Below are 23,829 nucleotides of genomic sequence, written 5' to 3'. Positions count from 1 at the left end.
GTGTGCAAACCCCTCAGGCCCTCCCTCAGCTCAAGAAGAAATTCCAGACCTTTGTAAAGCAAGGCTCAGAGACTTTGCTGAAGAGGTATCTTTAATTTTCACTTGAGTCTCCCAAGGTCCTAACAAGCCCCAGATTTGGATTTGAGCCTGAGGGGTGGGCCTTGAGCCGGCAGCTTTTTCTTGGGGGAAGTGAGAGGACCAGGCTGGAAGGGCCTTCAGCTGGATGGGACAGCTCCCCTCAACTCACAAGGCAAGTGTTTATGAAAAAGCTTAATTAGCACGAGAGAGAGGCTTCTGGAACTGGGAGGGGATCTTCCCAAGCCTCTCCTCCCTACTGCCCGCAGGGTCCTCACCTCTCCAGGAACCTGGGGCTGCCAGAGTGTTCTGGTCTTGCATGGTCCCACTGAGATGGAAACAGGACAAGGCAGAGGACACACAGGGGTTGGGAATAGTTTCATAGGACTCCATGGTTTAGCCGCCATTGCGTGGGCATTCATGTTTAGGCATGCCACAGTATCATTGTGAGCACTAGCAGAGATGCATATGGGCAGAGAGGGGGCTAACAGAGGTCAGTGTCAAAGATGGGGGGAGGGCTGCGTGGGTTGCCCGTAGGCATGGCACCAACTAAACTGTATCACCATAGTCAGTCCCCTTCTGGAGGAAAGCAGCTTAGCCCATGGAATGGGAAATTCCAGCCCCACTTGATCTTTTTGGCCAGGTGCTCCTATGCAGTACACAACTAGCACACCTGTACCTGGCAACCCTGAATGAGGTTAGATTGAGAGCTCCTTGAGGACAGGAACTCACATTCCTCTTCTTTACCATTCTAGCCCACATAAAAGGCACCCAATAAATAGCTGGTAAAAGAACAAATTAATAAATATGTCATCATTAAAAGTTGGGGACAGTCCGTGGACTGCAGGGCTGGAGCTGGCATTTGTCAGAGGAAGTATGGGGGTATGTGTTTCCATGCTGTTTGTGTTTGTGCAGGCTACTTCTCTCTTAGGACTAGAGCATCTCAGTACATGCAGTAGGGGTGTTTCACTGTTTCCCAGTTGGGGGTCCCATGTTGAGTGTCCCACCACACCCACCCTAGACAGGTCAGGCCCTGACATCCCTCAGTCATGCCCCATGTCCTGCCCCCTCCTTGTGGCTCAGTCCTGTGGCTCCAGGTCAGGCATGAGGCTTGGGGATCCTAAGTGTGCCCGTGACAGGACCCCAAATCCTGTCTGTATCCTGAGGCCTCTATCCTGTCCTCAGGCATCCTGGGAAGGTGGGTGGAGCTGCATAGTTTGTGACCACCCTTGTTCAATGTGGCACTGCTGCCACCGTGTGGGGGGCTGAGGGGGAGGCTGGTTCCTGGCCCAGGTTCAGGGCGGTGTGGCCGGTGTGTTCAGCTTCATGGCAGCTGCCTCCTGGGCCTTCTGTAGCTTGTATTTCTGGATCTTTCGCTGACGGTTATAGAGGTAAGCGGCTCCGCTCACAGTTCCCAGGAGGACAGCAACTGCCACCACGATGATGATGGCCATGTTATTCTGGTGGTCTGTGGGGAGGACACAGGGCTGATGAGGGTTGAGTCAGGCTCATTGTCCCTGCCCTGCCCAGCTCCAAACCCCAGCACACTCACAGGTCACGTTCAGGACCACTTCGCGCCTGGTCACCCCGCGGGGGCTCCGGGCCTCACAAAGGTAAGTGCCCGCAACCTCTCGCTTGACGGGTCTCAGGTCCCCGATGGGCAGCAAAGCATTGTCCCCCTTCCGGTGACATTTCAGTTCAGGAACTGGGTTCCCCCAAGCTTGGCACCGCAGGGTCTGCTGGGAGCCTTCCTCCCATGTCCAGTTTCCCGGACAATCCCTCTCGTCTAGTCGGGGACCATCTGGAGAAACACAGCAAGATGAGGAAGGGGTGAGGAACCAGGAGGACACCCTCACCACCTAGGAATCTGGGGAGAGGGCTGGGGGGTGCCCTCAGAGGCCAGGAGCTCATGGGATCTTAGGGGCTGGGTCCTCGGGGTTAGGGGTCACTGGCCAGTGGCCCCACTCACACAGGACTCGGAGTTCCCGGATCTGGTTCTTGTGCAACAGGTGTCCAGCCACGATCAGGGTAGCAGAGCAGGAGAAGCTGCGTCTGTGGTCCGCGGCGCTGGCATTTAGTCGGAATTCTGCTCTGTGTGCTGGAGACTCGGATGATAGGCCTTCCAGCAACACCGTGGCTCCAGCCTGGGCCTCACACTCCACAGTCACCACAGTCCCTTCTGAGACCTCTGGCTCACTTAGGGTCAGGCTAGGCGCGGGGAAGCCTGGAAGGGGGTGGGCGCACAGTAAGCACTGCCCCCCTAGCATTGGCCTCGCCCCTAGGAGGCCCCGCCCCATCCTGACTTACTGTAGAGGACCACATTCTCCTCCCTCTTCTGGTCTCGACCTCCTAGGGTCACCACACACGCCAGCTGCTGGATCCCCTCCTCTTGTGAGTTCGCCTTGACATTGGCCATGGCCAAGACGGAGTCTTTGCTGTACAGGGATGTAGAGTCCAGTGTCTTTTCTGCTAACATCAGGATGACTTTGGCCTCCGCAGCTGGGAACAGCCCATCCAGAGTGCAGTTCACAGTCCACTGTGTGCCCACTTCCACAATTGTGGGGGTAGCAAGGCGTGGCTGGGTCTCTGGCAGGACTGGCGAAAGAGGGTGGGTGTGAACAGAGAGGCGACATGCAACCTGAAACCCCTTTCTGGGGCATTTTCATTCCCCCATCTGGGACATTCTCTGGTTCCCAGAGACTTTGCGGCTCTGGTCACCCCTGTCCCAGAACCCAAGCCGGATTATAGCCTTTTCAGAAGGTCCTTAAACTGGGGCACCCCATCCCAGACCACCCCACCCCAATGCTCAAGAACATGCTCTTTCCTGAAGCCTTAGCACCCCGACCAAAGGCCTCTCTCCCCTGGCTCCCCAAGCAAGAACAAAGCCCTGAGCCCATCCTCTCTGGCAGCTCCCCAGTGCCTCACCAAAGGTTTGGAGCTGCCTGGGGGCGGAGCTGTTCTGGAACAATCCCAGCCCTCCGGGCCTCAGGTCCAATTCCGTGCGGCAGGAGAAATTGGCGAGGTGGTCCTCTCTGCCCGCCAGCACCGCGACCGTGACCTCGGCGGGCTCCCCGACGGCTGGCTGCCGGCTCAGCTCCTCCTCCCCGCGGAGCAGCACCACGGTGAGGTTTCTCCGGGGCGCCCCGCCTGCCACCTGGCAGCGCAGGGTGATGTTTTCGCCCACGGGCTGCCAGCGGGGCAGGGGTAACAGCTCCACTCGCTCCGGGAACCCTGGGTGTTAAGGGGGCGGGGGTGGTGGTGTGTGAGCAGGACAGCTGCCCGCAGGGGGCGCCGGGGCGCCGGCTGCACCTGTCCCAGGAGCCCCGCCACTCTCCACTCTTGACAAACACTTCCCAAATCACCCCAGCGGGACAGGAATTTTAAGAGCTTCAGGATAAACCGGTGGGAAATCCCCAGGTGGTTGTGAACCGGGCAAAAGCAATTCTTTAGTTTCAGCGTCTGAGAGTGAAATGCGGAAAAGAAGCTCAAAATCTATCACCAGGAAATTTAAGCTGCCCGGTCCAGTAGAGATTGTTTTTAAAAGCCCCCCCCCAACCCGCTCCCCCTTCTCCTCTTCTTGGCCTCAGTTTTCTCCCAAGCAGCCCTCACTGTGTGGCATCCGAAGATGACATCCAACCACTGAGTTAACTTGTCTCTACTCTATGTACCCGCTCCCCCACCACGGGAGGTCAGGGGTCTTTGCTTTGTCCCCTGACCCATGCGGCTCACAGTAGCCTCTCTATATTCGTAGAATGAATAAGGGTGAGCCACCCTCACTGACTCGAGGCCTTTCAGAAGCCCCCTTTTAAGGGAAAGAAGTTCCCAAAATGCAAGAACCACCTGCAGACACTGAAAACGAGACTCTGAACATCCCCTGAAAACACAACACAGTGGGCTTGTTGCCAGGGTCTCCACTTCAAGCACTTCAAGCCCGGGCTGCTCATGAAAATTGACAGCAGCCATGACTCAGCCCTGAGACGGGACCCCCAGCCTTCCCAGGGAGGGGTCTTAAGGACTGCGGTTCACTACACCTGTCCCAAGAGCCCCTGAAGTGTCTGTTAACGTCTCAGGGGCTGACACCTAGCTTCGGGGCTTCACTGCTACCTGCTGTATGCGAGTGACTTTGCCTCTGGAAAAGGGGTAGAAATTGAGCCTCAGTTTCCTGAGCCATAAAATGGGTTATCGGAGATAAAACTTTTATGAGTCCATTTAAGAGGTAGAGAGAATGACTGTTAAACAGGAGCTTGAAGGTTCTTTTTAGGGTGATGGGGATGTTCTAAAATTAGATTGTGGTGATGGTTGTGCGACTCTATAAATACGTGAAAAGGTGTTGAATTGTACACTTCAAAGGGGTATCTTTGATGGTGTGTACCTCACACCATATCTCAGTAAAGCTGTTTTAAGAAATAAAAGGGCAAGAAACCCCTCCACCTGCTGTGAGCATGAACTTGCAGAGCTGGTGTAAACCTCAAAACCTCAGCCCCCCCACTGCTCCGAAATGGAACTCACATCTCTGAGCCCAGCTCCTTGACCTTCAGGTCAGACTGGGGGAGGAGGTCTGTGTTGCTTGGCCCTCTCTCTGAGCCCCAACCTCCAGTCCTGGTTACTTCACTCTTCAAATATTTGTCTGCCCTCCCTTCCTGTACCCAGCCACTGCCCACACATGTGGTCTGGATGAGGTCCATGCCCAACTGCTCTCTGGCTTCCCAGAAGCCTGCCGTCATCTAGAACCCTGGCCTGCTCACACACCTGCTATGGCTCCCTATCCACCCGGCATTTGAGGCCCTGCCCACCTCAGCTCTAGCCACACGGCTCTGTCTGTATTCAGTCCCTCCTAACGCCCCTGCCCCTATCCATATGTTTTCCCACTCAAACCCTTGTCTAGGCTGTTCCCTCTGTCCTGAGTGTCTGTGAACTCCTACTCACCCTTCAAGGCCCAGTTAGGGGTCACCTCCTATAGGAGTTAACACCCTTATTCTTTCTAGAGAAATCTCAGCCCCCCAGGGATCCTGCCTCAGCTTTACACTGGGGGTGGGGCAGGACCGAACTGGACAGAATGTCTTCTAAGGGACCCTTCTACTGTGTGCCGGTTCTGTTCCATTTCCCAGAGCTGGAAATGAAGGCAAAGTCTGGTGCCCAAAGACACAGAGGGAGAAACGTCACAGAGCCGGGACTCAGACTGGGGGGCACTGGGCTCTCAGCTATCAGGCTGAAATGCAGAAGTCTTTGGGGAGGTTTGCCGGGGGTTTCACAGGCCACCGGGAATGTTCGGGGACTCCCCTCACCTGGCTAGAATCTGTTCAGACATGGTCCTGAAGGCTTCCTTCAGCCATGCACCATGAAGGGGGAAGGTCTTTTATGCCTCATGGCCTCATTATACCTGTACAAGGAGAGCTCACAGGGAGACAAGCCATGTCCCCCGCCGTCGCCCAGTTAGGCAGGGCCGTGCTGGGACCGGAACCCGAGGCTGGCTGATCCAAGACCAGTCGGCCCATTCTCTTCCTTTTCTTTCTTCCCTTTTGTTTTGTTTAGTTTGGAGTAGCGTTTTATATGTGACAACACAGGCGTCCCTCACCCCGCCGCGCTGCTCCTTAACACCAAAGTTGGATGCCACTCATTCTGAGTATACCTCCTTCCCTTAAACTTGACAGTACACTTGGGAACTCATTTCTCCTTTCTGGACACATGCCCTTCCTCCCTGTTTTTTTCTTTTTTTGCACAGCTGTATACTATTCCCCCCACCCCACCCCAGCCCCCATGCTTGCCCACGTCTGCCCTTCCAAAGCCCAGGGAATAAGGCCATCCGGCGCCCCACCCCGATCAGTTCCCCTGGTGGGTGGAGCCCCAGGGAAGCCTGATTCCCAGCAGTGGGATTTCTCTGTCCAAGCACATGTGCCTGTGTCATTCGGAGAACTGACACTCCCTTTCCCCGTTCAGGGCTGTGCTCCTGATGCTCCCACTCTGTCAACAATGTCCCAGGACGGCCTGCTCCCCCACTCCCAAGTCTTGCCAGCACGGTTCTGAGCAATTCTATTGACTGTTGCCAATATGTGAAAAATGCCATCACTGGGCTGCTTTGAAATTGCCTCTTCTTTTCAAGAGTCGCATCTAGGACCTGTCATATGTTTAAAGAGGCCCGGAATATTTAAAGGTACTGACCGAATCTCTGTACTGCGCTAAAGGCACCCCAGAAAATTCAAGAAGGGGTTTCAAAGGACAATGAGGCTCTCTGAGGAGGTCCCCCCTAGCCCTTCAGTGAGTCAGCTCTGGCCCCATCAGCAAGCCGCCAGGGCTGTCCTGGCCTGCGGGGAACCCCAAGCACCCACCTCTCCCACCCAGCCCGCCTAGTCCGGCCCCTGGGCCCAGCCACTCACAGTACACGGTAAGGGACATTGGAGCCATCATCTGATAGCCACAGTTGACAAAGCATATGGGATGGCTGTCTTCTTGTACGTCACTCAGTTCAAAGACCTTCCAGTGGGACCCATGGGCCACTTCCTTCTTCGTCAACTGAGTCTCCAGGCCCAGCGTGGGGGTCTGGTCACAGGAAGTACTACAGTTCACCTGTATGGTGCCTCCTCGGGGTATGGTGGCTTCTGGGGGGTGCACTGATATTTGGGCACCTCCAAGTCCTAGAACAAGAGACGGAGGAGGGGACAGGCATTACAAACGGGGTTCAACCACAATTACCGTGGACCCAGCCCATGCTGGGTGCCAGGGACATCGCCTTGAACGAGACAAAACTCTGCCTTCAGTGTTTGAGACAGAAAAATTCACAAACAAGATAATTAATAACTGATGTTAATCCGAGCTTTGACGGAAACAAAACAGGGTGATAGACTGGACAGTTCCTTGGCAACAGGTGATGTGTGAATGATGAGAAGGGGCTGGCCATTCAGAGGACAGAGACATTAATTCTGGGGAAAAGGAACAAGTGCAAAGGCCCTGCGGCAGGGTAGCTGGAGGAGAGCGAGTGAGGGGGAAGAGCTGGGAGCAAGCGGGGTGGGAAGATCCTGTGGGCGGTGCAGGCCATGCCAAGGTCTTGTTCTTCACCCCGAGGGCAATGGGAAACCACGGAGGATTTTGGCAGAGGATGGCATGATGTCAGTGTTCTTCTTCCTCCCAAAGTGTGAGGTGGAGAGGACTAGCCCTCTGGGAATGGAGAGGCTCTGATTAAGCTGGCTCCCTACTCCCTCTGACAAGTGGTCTCCCCTCTCCAGGCCTCAATTTCCCCATCTGTAAGGTGGGGGAATACAGCCATCCCAGTCCCTGCTAATGCAGTGGGCTCACAGCACAGCGCAGGGGAGAAGAAGGCGGTTTGTAGCGGTTAGCTTCCTCAGACCCCCCACACCTCCGAAGCGGAAAAAAGTGTCTGTCTGGGCCCACCCCTTCTCTCTCTCCTCCAAAGATCCCTGGCTTCAGTTTTCAGTCTACTCTCTCTGAGGTGGAGGTGTGGGAAAAGAGCAGCTCTGTTAATTTCTCCTAGAGTAATGGGATGGTTCCCGTATCATGGAATGAAATGGCGAGGCTGGGAGAGATGACGTTTCTCACCTAAAAAGCCACAGAATCCACACCGGAATCTGGACTAGAACCCTTCATTGACCTCGTAAGCACAGGTGTCCCTTTCCCACCAATGTGCTTCCCAGCACCCACCACCATGTGTGACCCACGGTGTCCCCTTCTCCCTTCCCTCTGGTCTGGAGTTAGCGGAAGGGTGCTGGGACATACCACTCTCAGCCTCTGGGCCCTGGGCAAGTCAGCCCTGGAATTCCCCAGAGCAGAAGCAGTCCCGGACTTCCCCAGAGGTAGGGGATGAGGAACAGAATGTAAGTGTGTGTTGTGGGGGGGGTCCCCAGTCTACTCAGCTTGGCGCAGGACCCATTCCCATATGGTCTGACCGGGTCCTGGAGCCAGGCGTGGCATTGGGCCAGGACACAACCATTTCGAAGTGGCGGCTCTTGCGTTCTCCATTTTACAGCTGAGAAACTGAGGCTCCGGGAGGCTCAACCTGTAGCTTGAGGCCACCCATGGAGATCATGCAGGTTTGAATTCGAACCCAGTGCTGTTGTCTTCGGCTCCAGCCCCAACTTCCCATAAAGAGCTACCTAAGTACGATTGGGGCTTTATCCCCAGCTGGCCGGGAGTCGGTCCTCCCGGTGCATTCAGGGCGCAGCCTGGATTCCGGGAGTTCGGCGCGACGGCAGCCCCCACCCGTGACTCACCTGGGGGCAGAACTCCGATCAGGGCGAGGAGCGCTGGCAGCGCGAGACGGGCGGCGCCGGGAGCCATATCGGGCGGGAGGAGGGCGGAGAGCGCGCGGCAGGAGCGCAGAGGCGTGCGACGCGGACTGGGCTCCCGGAGCGCGCGGGAGCTCTTATAGTGGCCGGGCACGGGGGGACAGAGGGGCGGGGCTGCTTTCCCGGAAACCTCGCGCCTTCCCCTCCGGAAGGAGGGCTCCGGCATTTCCGGATCGAGAGGGTACCGAGCCCAAGTCGTGTTGACCCCCCTAATGAGCGCTGGAATTTCCGAGTTGAATTAACGAGGGCCGCAGCGGCCCCGCTGGCCCCGGGAGCCGCTCCTGGTGCTGGGGGTCGGGTCCCGGGCTCGGGTGACCGTGGTTCAGCGTTTACTTTGCGCGAAACGCTTTCCTGAATACTGCCCACTGCCCTGGACGGTGGGGACTGCTATTGTGTCCGTTTCACGGAGGGGTAAACCGAGGCTCCGAGCTGCGAGTGGATTCGGACTCAAGTGTGACGTCTCAGCGCAGGCGGGCCTCTTTAACGGAGTGGTGGGTCCCTCGCTTGGACGGGGGCCCAGGAATCCCTTCGGGGCGTCCTCTATCAAGGGCGCCCCTCCCCAAGGAGCATGGCCCTGCCCAGCCGACAGATTTCCCGAGAAGCGGCAGGAGCAGGGCCAGGCACATTCTGGCGTCCGCGAAAGCTGGGGGTAAGAACCGGCGGCGTCATCACGTCCGGGGCCCTGCCTCCTCCACTCCGATGGGCGCTTTCACCCCCGCGGCCTCGCTTCCCCTTTCGGCCTCCGCAGCGGGGACATCTTCACAGCTTCCAGAAAAGGGAAGGAAGCCGCGTGGTCCTGACGCGCCGAGTCCCTCGCTGCCGTTCCCAGGGGAAACTGAGGCAGCAAACCTGGAAGGGAGGGGGGCGCTCGGACCCTTCCGTTCCGCGGGGAAACAGCTCCCTAAGTTGGGCGGGGAGAGGAGGCCGTCAAATTCCAAGGGCTGCGCGCGGCTCCTGCAACTTGAGCGCTGGGCGCGAGCGCTGAGTACGTGCAGATGTTTGCACCCGCTGATTCCATTAGGGCGGGGCGGGGGGGGGGCGTTGTCTCTGGGCCGCCTGCACGCCCCCCACGCCAGGGACTCGGCCCGCGAGTGTGACCCCAAGACTTGGCATCTACCACGACGACGGTGGGGACCCTGGAGTCTCCCAGCTCCAGCCCGCGCCGCCCGAGGCTTCCTGTTGTGGGGCGCGCGCCACGTCGCCATGGAGAACTCCGAGGGGCCAGGGAGGTCGCTCAGCAGAAGGGGAAGGAGGGGGGCCCCGGGGACGTTCGGGCCCTTCCTCCGGAGGATGGGCCTGCGAGTCACTCATCAGCAAGAAACGCGTCCCTTCCCCCTCCCCGATCCTTCCCAAGGAATTTCCACGGGGATCTTTCTACGCGGGGTGTGGTGGGTGCTGAATTCCCGGCCAGAACTGCCTAGCAAAGGTGCAGAGTGGGAACGGGGACGCGCCGCACCTCGAAGGGCCTGGGAAAATCCCGTACGGGATGGGGTCGGGGAGGGGGGAGTATTTTCCGGCGGATTTTCCTTTTTCTCTAAAGATTTTGTTTATTTGAGAGCAATAAAGATTACATTTATTTCTTTGAGAGCGAGAGCACGAGCAAGGGGAAGGAAAGGGAGAAAGCAGACTTCCCGCCGAGCGGGGAGCCCGAGGAGGGTCTCGATTCCACGACCCTGAGATCACGACCCGAGCGGAAGCCAGACGCTGTACCCACTGAGCCACCCAGGTGCCCCGGGCGGATTTTTCTCGGGCTCTTCTTGGGTCCCTTGACCTTAGTCCAAGGTGCGCAGGCCGCGAGCTCCCCCGCGCGGCCCAAATCTTCCTTGCAGCCATAAAAGCGCCAATCTTTTTCCCATCTCCTGACCTGCTGTGTCCTATTTATTGAGCGCCTTTTGTATACCAAGAATCCTTCCAAGGGGTGCTAACGACAGAGCAGTGATCAGAAAAGACAAAAGTTTCGTCATTGTGCAGAGGTGGTTTTAGTGGGGGGGGCAGACAAACAAAAATAAAATACATGGGCTGTTACTTGTGATTAGTGCTGAGAAGAAGTAAAACGGGAGGGAATAGGCAATGTGGGATTGATGAGCTTTTTAATAGAGTACTCTGAGACAGACTGAGAAGGTGACATTTGAGCAAAGACCACAGGAGGTGAGGAGGGAGGTGACAATATCAGGGAGGGAGTGTACCAGGCAGAGTACTGAACATGCAAAGGCCCTGTGGTAGGGACAGCCAGGAGGCCATGGTGGCTGGAGTGCAGTAAGGAAGGGAGGAGGAAAGGAGGGCAGGGAGGAGATGGTGCAGAGCATGCTTGTTGGCCTGCAGGGGACTTTGGCTTTCCTTCCAGTGAAGTGGGAGCCATGGAAGGTTCTGAGCAGAGGAGAGACAGCCCTGACTCAGGTGTTTACAGGTACCCTCCTGAGACCGCAGGAGCTATGCTCTGGGAGCAGGGAGGACAGTCTGGAAGCCAGGAAGCCAGAGGAGGTGACTCCTCAAGTCCAGGTGAGTAATGATGGGGCCTGCACTGGCTGGTGGCATTTGGAAACGTGGTCAGATTTGGCCTCAGTTTCGGTGGCAGGGTCAACTGCACTTGCTGGGCCTTGAGGACAAAATGGAGTCAGGGAGGGCTTGTTGGTCCTGACCTGAGCCCCTGGGAGGATGGGGAGCTATTTCCTGAGATGGAGATGGGGCGGTAACGGGGCACAGGTTGGCAAGAGGAGCCTCCACTCTTGGTCTTCCACTCCCTTTGTGTTTCCTTGAGGAAAAGGAAAACAGAGGCTCCCCAGCCCTTCACTGAAGCTTCCAGGAAGGGCAGGGCTTCCTTTAGGGTGCCAGGCAGTCTCAGGCAGGCCAACAAATGTCCCCAATGCAGACCAGAGGCCGTGGACACAGGGCAAAGTGGCCACAACCCACTTTGTGGTTTCGTGCCTGCTTCTCCCTTCAGTCCAAGCTCTCGCATGGCTACCCTGCCTTTCCTGGCAGCTTCCGTGAGCTGCTTTTGGCTCTGAGCATTTGGACCATGCTGTTCCTCTAGCCCAGAATTCTCTTCCACCATTTCTACAAAAGGTTCTCAGAGCATCGCGTCGCATCCCCAAGGTTGTAACAGGATGAGGAGCAGCTGGGGGTTTGAATCCAGGCTCCCATACCTACCAGCCATTTGAGCGTAAGCTTTCCCCAAAAGTGAACCTTGAAACAAAACTTGGCGTCCAGGCAGTTTGTCTGGGAGGTGATCTCAAGAAACACCTGGGGTGGGGGAGTCTGGGAAGGCAGGCAGTAAAGGTGTGTTAATGGCGGTATCCATTGGGGTCACTGAGGTTCAGTCTTATGGAGGAACTCTTGGAGGTGGGGAGACTCTATGCCAGTCCTGTGCCTTGCTGGGTGGAAGCCGTTCTGGGACTGTCAGCTCCCCAACGCTTTATTACTAGATATATATTTTAATTTAAAAATTGTAATAGGTTTTATTTATTTATTTGACAGAGAATACAAAAAGGCAGAGTAGCAGAGGGAGAGGGAGAAGCAGGCTCCCCATGGAGCAGGGAGACCGCTGTGGGACTTGATCCCAGGACCGTGGGATCGCGACCTGAGCTGAAGACAGACGCTTAACCGACTGAGCCATACAGTCGCCCCTTAAAAATTTTTTAGTCACCAGGCTGTCCATTACATCCCCAGAACCTATTTATCTTATAACTGGAAGTTTGCGCCTTTGAACCCCTTTACCCATTTCCCCACCCCCTGCCTCTAGCAAGCACCAGTCTGTTCTCTGTAACTACAGATTCAGGTGTTGTTTTTTTAAGATTCCACATGTGAGTGAGATCACACAGTATTTGTCGTTGTCTGTCTGATTTATTTCACTTAGCATAATGACCTCAAGGTCCATCTACATTGTAGCAAATGGCAAAATGTCCTTTTTTTTTTTTTTTTAAGGTAGGCTCCACGCCTACAACATAGGGTATGAGACTGAGACCCGAGCTGAGATTAAAAGTTGGATGCCTAACCGACTGAGCCACGCCGGGGCCCCACGCTTTCCTTCTTTTTTTTTTATGGCCAAATAGCATTCCACTGTGAGTATGTATATGTCCATCCATCCACCAATGGATGGTTAGGCTCTTTCCCTGTCTTGAGTATTGTAAACAATGCTGCAGTAGCATGGGGGCGTAGAGGCCTTTTCAAGATAGTGACTCTGTTCCCCTCCAACTGATGCAGAAGCAAAATTGCTGGGCCATATGGTAGTAACTGATTTTAATTTGGGGGGAGCCACAATCCTGGTTTTCAAAGTGACTATGCCAGTTTACATTCACATATATGTGTCTAATTGAGACAAGTTCACATAATATAAAGTTTACATTTTTAAAAGATTTTATGTATTTATTTGTCAGAGAGAGAGAGAGCACAAGCAGGGGCAGCAGGCGGGGGGTGGGGGGCCAGGCTCCCCGCTGAGCAGAGAGCCCAACGCGGGGCTCGATCCCAGGACCCTGAGATCATGACCTGAACTGAAGGCGGACGCTTAACCCACTGAGTCACCCAGATGCCCCCTATAAAGTTTACATTTTTGCCCTTTAACAACTTTCTAGAATATTCACAATCTTGTACCACCATCACCACGATTCGATTCCGGACTATTTCCTCACCCTCCCCCAAAACCTGGCGCCTCCCAATTCCCTCTTCCCTCAGCCCCTGGAAACCCCTACTCCGCTGTCTGTCTCTGTGGGTCTGGCTATTCTGGACATTTCCCGAAAACGGAATCACACACTCTGTGGCGTTTTGTGTCCGGCTTCTTTCCCTCTGCATCACGTTCAGGATGTCTCACGTAAAGGTTCATCCCTGTTGTAGCATCCCACAGCCCTTTTTCCTCTCTCTGGCCAAACAGTGGTCCACAGCAACAATATATCACATTTCGTTCATCCATTCATCAACAGGTGGGTCACGCGAGTTGTTGCCACCGCTGGCTGTTGTGAAATCAGGCCACCACGAACGCTGGCTTACAAGTGTCTGCTGCAGTCCCTGTTTTCAGTTCTGGGCGTATCTCATTTCTTGTTATAGCTGGAGAATATTGCCTTGTATGCATACATGACACTTTGTTGATCCGTCCATCAGTCGACGGACATCTAGGTTGTTTCTCCCTTTTGGCCCTGGGGAACCACGCTGCTTTGTACATTCACGTGCAGGCATCGGTATGAACATTTTTTCAATTCCTTTGGGAATATGGGTAGAATTGCTGGTCATATGGTAATTCCAAGTGGAGTTTTGGAGAAACTGCTAGACTGTTTTCTCTTTCTTTTCTTTTCTTTTTAAGATTTTATTTATTTATTTGACAGAGAGAGAGAGAGAGCACTCAAACGGGGGGAGCAGCAGTAGAGGGAGAGGGAGAAGGAGGCTCTCCACCAAGCAAGGAGCCCAATGCGGAACTCAATCCCAGGACCCTGGGATCACAACCTGAGCCGAAGGCAGACGCTTAACCGACTGAGCCACCCAGGCGCCCTGAGACTGTTTTCCACAGCAGCTGTACCATTTGCATGCCCACCAGCAATATACAAGGATGCAAGACTTCCAATTTCTCCACATCCTCTTCAATACCAATTTTCTGTTTGATGATTACTACCATAATTGCCATCCTAGTGGGTGGTATGTTGTCCTTGTCCCCCTCCCCCCCAGCTCCCATCCCACTGTCCTTCTCACCTGCCCAGCAGACAAGCCCAGCAGAGGACTGGGGAGTGGGGGGAGGCCGGCATGCCAGACAGCAGGTGTCAAGGATGCTGAGAGCCCCTGCTGTGAACTGTGACCTTGAGCAAACCACTTCCCCCCACTGCGGGGGGTATCTTGCTGGCCTCAGCTGAAGAATGAGATGGTAACACAGACCTTGAAGGCTGATGTGAGGTGTCACTAATCTAGTTTGGATGCGATGATTGGCCAGCAAAGAGCAAGGGCAGTTAGCGGTCATCAAAATTTGTCTGTTTCACGAGGAACCAGTGTGGAGAAACTCTCCCTTAAACTTCCTCGGTGGAAACACAGGCTTCCTCTGCGTTCCCACAGATCTGGTTCATGCCGGTATCACAGTTCATCCTAGCCACCCTAGGGCGTAAAGGCAGAAGTTCACGTTTACGAGTCAGTCAAAACAGAACTTTGCTTCTCCCTGCACCCCTTGACTCTGTGCTGGAGTCTCGCCCCACTCCTGGCTGAGAAGTCTGACCAGGACTCAGGCCCAACTCAGTATCATATTCAAGTCTCTGAACTTGACTTGATGTTGGAGGGGAGCCCCAGGTCAGGCCTCGCTAGGCTGGAGGCCTCAGTGAGGAAGAAGGGCCTGGTCTCCCTGCTGGTGACCTTCTTTCTGTCTGCCTCACCCCCTCTCACTAGCCTGGGTGGGGGGACCCTCCTTGCTCAGGTGCAGGAAGGAGGAGACAGGGGACAGGGCAGTTCCTCCCGGGCTGAGAGCTCTGGACGGCCCAGCAGCACATAAATGTGGCACCCTTCAGGGATTTGGTGGGTATGTGTTTTGAGGGGCTCTGAGGCTTTCTTTTCTAGAGATCCCTTGGTTAGGGTGGGAGCATTTTTGGTTTGGGTAAATAAGCAGTAAGCAGACCCCTGGCCCCACCTTCTGAGCTGCCTGCCTCTCGCCCTTTGCCCTCCGAGTGGGATCCCAGCTCTAGCTTTTGCTTTCACTTTCTTAAGCCAGATTCAGCCTGAGTCCTGGGTGTCCTGTCTTGGAATGGGTAACTGCAAAGTGCCCTCCCTCTCTGGGCTCTGTCTGGGTCAGTCCATGTCCCCAGAGGGTGGGAGGACTTAAGGGTAGCAACAGCTCCCCCGATGAAATGTCTCCACTCATTTCTTCTTAAAAAGGCTCATTATAGAGAATTTCCAACACAGACAACAGCAGAGGATACGCGGTAAAGCCGCACGTGCCAGCTTCCATGGTCCTCACGGCTGATCTGGTTCCATTTCTCCCCTTACACCCCTTCATGGGATCAATTCTCCCCCCCCCCCCCCCCCCCCCCCCCCCCCCGAAAAAAAAAAAAAAGCTAACTAACCCCCAGGACCTGCAAATGAGTAAGAAGAGGTTGGTTATTGAGGCCGGGTGGCGGCAGGGGAAGCAGGGCACTAACCCAACATGACCGGGGTCCTTATAAAAAGGGGGAATCTGGACACAGGCACATCCACAGGGACACTGCCATTCAAAGACGAGGACAGACCTTGGGGTGACCATGAGCCCAGTAACAGCAAGGATCGCCAGCAAACCACCAGAAGCCGGGGAAGAGGGATGGGACAGAGAGTCTCGCTCGCAGCTTCAGAAGGAAGCCCCTGGCCGACAGCATGATCTTCGATTTCCAGCTTCTTGGACCACGGGACAGTATGTTTGTTACTTCAGCCCCCCAGGCTGTGGTACTTGGTTCAGGCAAGCCCTAGGAGACCAACACACACGCTGCCTCCCAATTATTTGAAAACACATTCTAGTATCAGATCACCTTTTTTTTCTTTTTTTAAGGTTATTTGCTAGAGAGAAACACAGCAAGAGGGAACACAAGCAGGGAGAGGGAGAGGGAGAAGCAGGCTTCCCACAGAACAGGGAGACTGTTGGGAGGCTCAATCCTAGGACCCTGGGATCGTGACCTGAGCCAAAGGCAGACGCCAACAGTTGGCGTCCCAGGCATCCGCTCCCCCCCAACCCCGTCCGATTTGAGAGAGAAAGCCCGCACATGCTCCTGAGTGGGGGGAGGGACAGAGAATTTCCGATTCCCCGCGTGGAGCTGACACAGGACTCAATCCCATGGCTCTGAGATCCGCCCTGAGCCGAAACCAAGAGTCGGATGCTTAACCGACTGAGCCACCCAGATCATTTTTCTCTAATGCCTTTTTTCACCCTTGGTCTGGCTGCAGGTTTCCGGTATGGTTGAACAGGTTCCAACACATCTCTGGAAAGTCCGTGGCGGGAGGCGGGGTGGGGGGGTGAGTTGGCCTTGCTGTTTCCTGACCGCCCTGAGGTGGACAACTAAGCAGCCTGCCTTCTAGCTACGATGATCTAGACTGGTCTGGGCGCTGTCAGCACAGCTGGGTCTTACTCCAAGCCTCACATCCCCACGTGGCGAGAGGCACAGGGAGAGGTAGGGACCAGTTTGACTTCAGCCCAAGGGACATTTCCCACCCGCCCTCTGCACCCATTCTTACACAGGCTCCAAATGGCTTTTTTACTTTATCAAGTCTGGTGCTTTAAGGATCAAAGTTTTTATCCATGAGGATTTTCAAAGAATGTGCTGCGAGCTCTGAAGGCACTCCCCAGAGACGCATTCCAGAGATGTTTTTGGCAAGGGGCTGCCTAGCCCATGGGTGGTCCCTAACCACCCCCCCCCCCCCGCCCCCGGCAACCTTGGCTAGACGGACGCGCAGATGTCCGTTCTGGCTGACTTTAAGGAAACTGACCACATGGTAGTCTGTGTTAGGACTATTACAAGAAAATTAGCTTGGGGAGCAGATATCAGCAGACTCCACAATTAGGATGCTAGTTTGGTGTTTAAAAAAGTGTGTTTATTTGCTCATTTACTGAGCACAGGGATTCAAACTCTGCTTGCGGGAAATCATGATAAAAGCTTCAGGTTTACACTTCCTTTTTGTAGAATCAACCCCCTTGCTTGGCCTGCAGGACCATGACCAAAGGCAGCACGAGCCCCATCGGGGATGTGAATTCTCGGGGGCAGCCCTGAGCAGCGGGGAGGCAGCGGGAGCGGGTTCTTAGGGACAGCGGTGCCACGACTCCCCTGCACACTCCTGGAACCTGACTCCTCCTGGGGAAGCAGACTGTGGGTCATCGCTATAAACAGCCCTGAGGTTGCCCCTTGAAGAGAGGTACCTAGCAGCACCTAGCACTGAGCAAAGAGCCAGACTTGCCAAGTGGAAGTATTTACAAAATGGCAATGAGCCGTTCTGATTCTGATTAAAAAACAAAAAAAACCCCATACTCAATGTTAAAAATGAAAGAGAAAATTGGGGCCAGAGGCCAGTGGGGCTCATGTGCCGAGCGGCCCCTCTCTGGTGGTGACGCCCGCTCGGCCACTCTGCGCACGGCTGCACGGGGATGAGGGGCTTCGAGCGGTGCGGCCCTGCTCTCACAGGGTGGGCACGAGGCTCCCAGGCCTGCTGGGGGTTCGGCCTGGCTCAGGGCAAGCAGCCGGCACGGAGGGGTCCAGGAAGAGGGCGGCTGAGGGGCCCCCGAGGGCAGAGGACCAGGGCTCAGGGGAAGTCACGGTAGGGCAGGCGGAAGGGGTAGAGAGGCGTGTAGCGTGAGTCGTGCCAGAGCAGCTTCTCCTCCAGGAAGGCGACGGTCTGCAGGGTCAGGACCAGGGTCTGGTGCTTGAGCATGCTGTACACGTTCAGACCTGGGGGTGGGGGGGCGGAGATGCGGTCCAGGCTGGGCTGCCTACCACCTCTGGGCGCCCATGTCCTCCTCGAGGAAGCAAGCCCTCCCAGTATTGCCCCTTGTGGTCCGACACGGGCTCACAGATCTTGCAGGCTAGGCTCGGGCCCTGGCTCAGCTGCTCACTGATGGCAAGACCCTGAGCAAGAGACGGTCCTTCGCTCAGCTTCTGAATCAGAGCCTCCTGCGTGCCTGGCTCTGCTCTGCGATGGGGCTGTGACCCTCGCCACCCTCCCCAGCGGGAGCAGAGGCATGAATGGACGGCGGGAGGCCTGTGGCTGCAGTGAGCGAGGGAGCGGGACAAGTGGGGGAGGCGAGGAGCGCAGGGAGAGGATGGGGCAGGCTGTGGAGGATCCTGTGGGCCTCAGGATGAACTTGGGCCTTGACCCAGAAGGGAGTGGGGAACAGCAGAGGAGGGAGGGGCGGGGCCCGGGTGCTCATGGGCGCCCTCTGGTGGCTGCGGTGGGGAGACCAGGCTGCGGACGAGAGCAGGAGCCAGGGCCAGGAGGAAGATGGGGGTACTGGGGGTAAGCAGTGGAATGCCCGACATGTTTAAAGTCAGACCCGACAGAGTGAGCTAAGAGATGAGTGGAGGGTGAGAGCACGGTCGGGGTCTGAGCCACAGGAAGCAAGGAGTTCAAGGAGCCAAGGTGAGACCCCCAGGGGCAATTGTCCGGGAGGAAGTCAGTCATGCAATCAGGAGTCGGAGAAAGAGCTCTAGAGCCTAGTCAGTGTGGTGATGGGTGTGACATGCCCGAGCCAGACTGGATCCCACCTCCCAGGCTCTCGGAGGCAGGAGCCAGATGAGGGCAGCGAGCGGCCGGTCCACTCACTCCACGCCCAGCACTATGACCCGAGCATGGACAGAGCCTTTTTCAAGGATGGCATTTTCCCGATGCTCTGTCTGGGGAAGGTAAGGGCTGGGCTGAGGAGGTGGCAGGTACAGAATCTGAACTGGCCCACGCACTGCTGGGGACCTGGAGGCGGGGAGAATGGGGGCCCTCTGCTCACCGACAGCTGGGATCAGGTTGAAGGTCTTGAGGCTGGAGGTGGCTGCCACGACATTCTGGGGCATGTCCTCATAGGCTCTGAAACAGAGGTCAGGAGGTGAACCCCGCAGAGGACGGCACCCAGCACCCCCACCCCTGCCCTGCCCCGCGTCCTCACAAGTCCACAAGAAGCACGGAGTCCCCCCAGCGACGGTATCGGGCCAGCTCAGTCAGGTACTGAGGGTCGGAGGTCGGCAGCTCCAGGGAGTCTACGACGTGCAAGTCATCCTAGTAGGAAGAATGGACGGGTTGAGCCCCCAACAGCCCCCCGGAAGCTGCCTGAGCTCTCCAGCCCCCACAGCCTCCCCCCCTCACCAGGCCAGCAGCTCCTGGTGGGATCAGGCCCGTACCTGGGCCAGCTTGACGGTGAGCGCCACCTTGAGGCCCTGTACCCGCACCTTCATGGGCAGCATGTAGTAGTAGCTCGTGGGGCCCCGGGGGCCGTGGGCAATGCCTCCTGCAGGGACAGAGACGTGTGGACAGGTGAGGACCCCAGCTGGGTGTAGAGTACAGAAATTTCTCACAGTGGCTGGTGTAGGGAGGCTGCCAGGAGGCAAAATGAATCAGCAAAGGGGACAGGGCCTCGGGGAGGGACAGAGGGGAGACACTGGATCCAGCGTTGCCTGGGACAGGTGACTTTATCATACTGGGCCTCGATTTCCTCAGTGTCAAACCTTAAGTGAGGCCCATCTACCTGTGCGTCCTCCCTCTGCTGAGCCCTGGGGGGCGGCGGGGGGGAGTGCATCAGGGAAGAAGACGGGCAGGATCCCCGGCCTCATGTCATTCACCTTCAGACAAAGGTTCAACTATAGAGGAAATCAGGGCTCTTTTGGGTGGCACCAGGAGTTGTTGGGGGTGGGGGACCCAAAGGAGGTCAGGAAAAGCTTTCTGGAAGAGGCACAGCCCAAACACATGAGAAGAGTTGACCAGGCAAATGGGAGATGACACTGACATCAGCTGTCTGGTCAGGGAGGATGTGGAGGAACAAGGGCAGTGGGGGGTGGGGGTGGTCTGCAGGCACCACTGCCTGGAATGCCAAGGAAAGGAGCTCAGACTTACCAAAAAGGCTGCAAGAGCCACCGGGAGGCTTAGGAAAAGCACTCTGGGTGCTGTGTGAAGGGTGGCCCAGGAGAGGTAAGGCAGTAGTCAGGGCCAAAGGGAGCTGTGGCCATAGTCTGGTGAGAGAGGCTAAAGCCAGAGCTGGCGGGGGCTGGGAAAATGGACGACTCTCTGATCTCTGACCCGCACACAGGCAGTGAGGTCTGAGGGCCAGAGTCCTACTGCCCCTGCCTAGATGAAAGGAATGGGACCGACAAGCTATCGCACCAGATGGGTGTGAAGACACCCCCAGGGTCCCTCCCTCCCTGTCCCGCTCACCTCCTCGCCAGATCGGGGAGCGGATGCTGCCTTGCCTAGAACGCCCGCTGCCTTTCTGCGGCCAAGGCTTCCGGCCTCCGCCCCGCACCTCGGCCCTAGTCTTGGTCTTGGCATAGCTCTGCGGGTGCAAAGGGAGGAGGTGGACGGTCAGGTTCCCGGGGCAGACACTGTCACGGCTGAAAGGGCCCAGACCTGGGAAGAAAGCAGTGAGCTGGGCAGTGGGGGTTCGCCATTGGGGAGCCCTACAACAGGAGGGACAGAGATTAGGGCTCCATCGGGACAAGCACACAGCACTTGGGGAGAGAGACGATAAAGAAATCAACAGTTCCCTCATCCGCTCCAGAATGTCAGCCTCAGAAAGGCAGGGGCTCTGCTGCCTGGCACATGGTAGTCACTCTGCAGTTTTTGAATGATTTTAATGTGGTGGCCACTAAAAGGAAGGTGTGGTGTGGGGAAACGTGGGTAGAGGCTAGAGAAAAATCAGGGAGAGGTATGGGGGGGGAGATGATGAGAGACTTCCATGCTAAGCTAAAGACTTCACTCCTAGGACTATGGGGAGCCAGGGAGGGTGTGGGTAGGGAAAGGACTCACTGGACTTCTGAGATAAGCAGATAAAAAGCAGAGAGACCCTGATTGATAATGGCTTCTTCAATGTACTTGGCAAAAAAAACTAATCCAAACTACTCACCACTGCTCCTGCTGACCTCTGTGGCCACACCAGGCTCCCTGTTGTCTCTGCCGCAGGACCTTTGCACATACTGTTCCCACTACCTCTACCCTAGCTTTACTGCCCCCTTTACCTAGTTAGCACCTACTACACACCTGAGGTTAAATGTCTCTTTTTCTCTGGGACAACCTCCCTTGTCATATATTTACAAGCTTGCCTACTTGATTCACGTTCACCTCTCTGACGAGACTACGAGCTTCATCAGGGCAGGGATCTTGTCTGTCTTGTCCGCTAGCACAAAGCCTAATGCACGGTGGGTGTTCAGAAAACACCTGGCAAGTCACCTATCAGTGAATGGTTCAGAAGAGCCTAGCAGTCCAGAGAAGACAAACCGAGGAGTTTCCTCTGCCTCCTTCTGCCAACCTCACCCCACTCCGCCACTCACAATTCTCTTAAAGTTCCTCTGCCAGATGGCAACCTGGTGCAAGATATCCAACCTACGGAGAAAGAAGAGTCCGTGAAAGGCCCACCTCCAGTTAAAGCCCTCCCCCACCTCTCCAGACAAAAACAGGGGCTCCTACCATCCAACTCCAGGGCCCTGTGCAATCTGCCCCCCCGCCCCTCTCTGCCCCATCTCACACCACCACCAGGCCCACTCCATTTCCATTCTGTGAAATGGGGTCCAGCCTCCATGCCTTGTGCTCACTACTCCCTCTGCCTGAAACGCTCTTCCTCTGGCTGGTCCCTCCTTAGCCCGTAAGTCTCAGCCCAGACATCTCCGAGAGGAGCCTCCTTGCTAAGAAGAGAGCCACCTCTTCCTCCTCCTCAGAGTACCTTACTCTTTTCCTATTGTTACAACTTACTCCTTGAGACCTTCTTTAGGGACTGATTTGCTTCTCTAGCCCTGCACACTGGCCACTGTGGCTACCGACCTCCTGAAACATGGCCAGGGCCTCATGTTGAAATACACTGTTTTAGATATACCAGGTTAAATTAAATAGATTTCCCCCCCCCTTTTTTTTTTTAAATGTGGCTACCAACAAAATGTAAATTACACACATCACTCATACTATGGGGCTACATTGGACATGACCGCTGGGGAAGCTTGCCAGGGCTTGGCAAGCTACTATGGCCAGCAGGCCAAATCTGGCCTACTGCCTGTTTCTGTAAATATGTGCTTTTGCTTACAAACTGCCTATTGCCACTTTGTACCACATCAGCAGAGAGGAGTCGTTGTCATGGCAACAGGAGAGCCTATAAAGCCTAAAATGTTTACTATCTGGCCCTTTCGAGAAGAGGTTCGCGGGCCCCGTTCTGCACTGTAAGCAACATCAGCAACCTTGGTGCTCACTCCCTGAATTCCCAACACCCAGAATGGAATGCGGCACGTAGCAGATGCTTTGTAAGTATTTACAGAATACACGAAATACGTTGTTTTTAATTTCTTTTGTCACTCTCTACTAGATTGGGACTCTAAAAGCAAGGGGCAAACCATGCCAATATCAGTAACAGTAATAAACTAACAGCACTTATTATGTGCCCAATACGAAGCAACTGAGGGGCAACATACACCTTGGCAAGCAATGAACCAGCCCAAGGAGTTGGCCCACATAAGGCTGAGATCCCTGTTCTAAAGCTTCCAAGCTGTGTGAGCTTGGGCAAATTTCTTACCCTGTCTGTGCTCAGTTTCTCTGTCCACAAAGCAAGAGTAAATGAACCCTATCCTAGGGTTGCTCTAAGGACCTACTTAACCAAAATGCAAAGAGGCTATGCGAGGGCATAACCACTGTTAGTGCTTATTTTTGCAAAATTCAGTAACAGCGACCATAGTCAACCCATCTACATGACTTATTAGGTGCCAGAATTAACTCATTTCATCATCACAGAAACCTCTTGAGGTCTGACAGAATGAGGACACTGGAACACAAGAGGGAAGGCAGGATTCGAACTCAGTCACTCAGGCTCCAGAATTCTGCGACCTTAACTTCCAGGACGTTAACTCTTAGACCTCAACCTCACATAACTCTTTGGCAGGGAAAACCATCGTCCCCTTTTGGCACGTGAAGACGCTGAGGCTCAAGCCCCGCTCCTTCTCCCTCTGGAACTCAGTTCACCATTTCACTCCCACCCACCTGGGCGCTGTGGAGAAAACTTCGGGGTGCAGCTCGGCCAGACCCACGCGCTCCTGCTCGTAGCCCCGCAGGGACTCCACCCAGGCCTGCACCGGACGCCGGGACGCGGGTACCGGGAGCTCGCACCTGCGCAGCACGGGCGCCTGGGGACCTGAAGCGATGGGGAGGTCACGGGTCAGGGCCGAGCGTCGGGACTCCCGGTTGCCGCCCCTCCTAGAGCGACCCTGGCAACCTCACCCGCGCTAGCTACCGACTCTGGCTTCGCCGCCTGGGGTGCTGCCTCTTCCGCCAGCGCGTTCAAGCCCTGTAAACGGGGAACGAGTGTGAGAAACGACTCCCGGAACCTCCAACCTTTGTCCTCCGGCCCGTCTCCAGTCCCCTGCCTCACCCGGCAGCCCGCGGGCCGAGCCCAGGTGCGCGCCCCGGCCCGTAGTAGCTGCAGCATTGTCGCGCAGCCCCCAACGCGAGGTCAAGGCTCCTTCTGGCGGCGCGCGGCGCCTAGCGATGACATCACGCCGGCGACACCATGCACCCCGCTCGGATCGGCGCTGGAAAGCTGAGTATGCAAGAGCGACGTCCGCGGAGCCTGGCCCAGCGTGCCTCTATCTTCGCCCCAAAACTAACCCCAGGTTCCAATTTTCACGCCTGGCCTAAAGGACCCCCCCCTCCCCCCCACCGGCAACGCCTGGGAACACGTGACCTTACATCGAGAAGCCGCGCCCCTTCCGTAGGCCCTACGCTTTTTTTTTTTTTCTGGGTCCCGCCCCCAAAGGGCCTATACAGGAATCCAGCCAATGAGACCTCCCTGCCGGAAAAGGGTCTCTCCTCGTTT

At 55.8% G+C, this 23,829-nt stretch overlaps 2 protein-coding genes across 3 annotated transcripts; both read right to left on the bottom strand.

Moving 5' to 3' along the window:
* Positions 1–73: 73 nt before the first annotated feature.
* ICAM1 (intercellular adhesion molecule 1) lies at positions 74–8,438 on the bottom strand. 2 transcript variants are annotated; one of them, XM_032883962.1, is made up of 7 exons: positions 8,298–8,438; positions 6,450–6,707; positions 3,001–3,306; positions 2,383–2,670; positions 2,045–2,299; positions 1,628–1,876; positions 74–1,543 (listed from the first exon to the last, which is right to left on the bottom strand). In XM_032883962.1, the coding sequence occupies exons 1-7, from the start codon at positions 8,362–8,364 to the stop codon at positions 1,371–1,373; spliced, it is 1,596 nt and encodes a 531-aa protein (XP_032739853.1). In that variant the 5' UTR covers positions 8,365–8,438; the 3' UTR covers positions 74–1,370. The 2 variants fall into 2 exon arrangements, with proteins under 2 accessions (XP_032739853.1, XP_032739854.1); XM_032883963.1 differs by having other exon boundaries at positions 1,407–1,562.
* An 8,709-nt stretch (positions 8,439–17,147) lies between these two features.
* On the bottom strand, positions 17,148–23,598 carry MRPL4 (mitochondrial ribosomal protein L4). The gene is made up of 9 exons (XM_032883958.1): positions 23,386–23,598; positions 23,235–23,301; positions 22,998–23,148; positions 21,311–21,362; positions 20,199–20,316; positions 19,172–19,278; positions 18,940–19,049; positions 18,784–18,860; positions 17,148–17,734 (listed from the first exon to the last, which is right to left on the bottom strand). Exons 1-9 carry the CDS (start codon positions 23,440–23,442, stop codon positions 17,589–17,591), a joined length of 885 nt encoding a protein of 294 aa, XP_032739849.1. The 5' UTR covers positions 23,443–23,598; the 3' UTR covers positions 17,148–17,588.
* Between the last annotated feature and the right edge of the window lie 231 nt (positions 23,599–23,829).

This window comes from Lontra canadensis, unplaced genomic scaffold (genome assembly GCF_010015895.1).
Source record: "Lontra canadensis isolate GAN:19392208 unplaced genomic scaffold, GSC_riverotter_1.0 scaffold88, whole genome shotgun sequence".
NCBI lineage: Eukaryota > Metazoa > Chordata > Mammalia > Carnivora > Mustelidae > Lontra > Lontra canadensis.
The sequence above is the reverse complement of the archived record's forward strand: the minus strand, read 5'-3'. Positions and strand labels throughout refer to the sequence as shown.

Coding starts and splice junctions, on each gene's coding strand:
- ICAM1 (XM_032883962.1), bottom strand. CDS start 8,364: ATGGCTCCCGGCGCCGCCCGTCTCGCGCTGCCAGCGCTCCTCGCCCTG. Junction 6,708..8,297: donor GATCGGAGTTCTGCCCCCAG/GTGAGTCACGGG, acceptor CTCTTGTTCTAG/GACTTGGAGGTGCCCAAATA. Junction 2,300..2,382: donor GGAGAATGTGGTCCTCTACA/GTAAGTCAGGAT, acceptor ACCCCCTTCCAG/GCTTCCCCGCGCCTAGCCTG.
- MRPL4 (XM_032883958.1), bottom strand. CDS start 23,442: ATGCTGCAGCTACTACGGGCCGGGGCGCGCACCTGGGCTCGGCCCGCG. Junction 23,149..23,234: donor AGAGTCGGTAGCTAGCGCGG/GTGAGGTTGCCA, acceptor CCATCGCTTCAG/GTCCCCAGGCGCCCGTGCTG. Junction 17,735..18,783: donor CAACCTGATCCCAGCTGTCG/GTGAGCAGAGGG, acceptor CCCCACCCCCAG/GTCTGAACGTGTACAGCATG.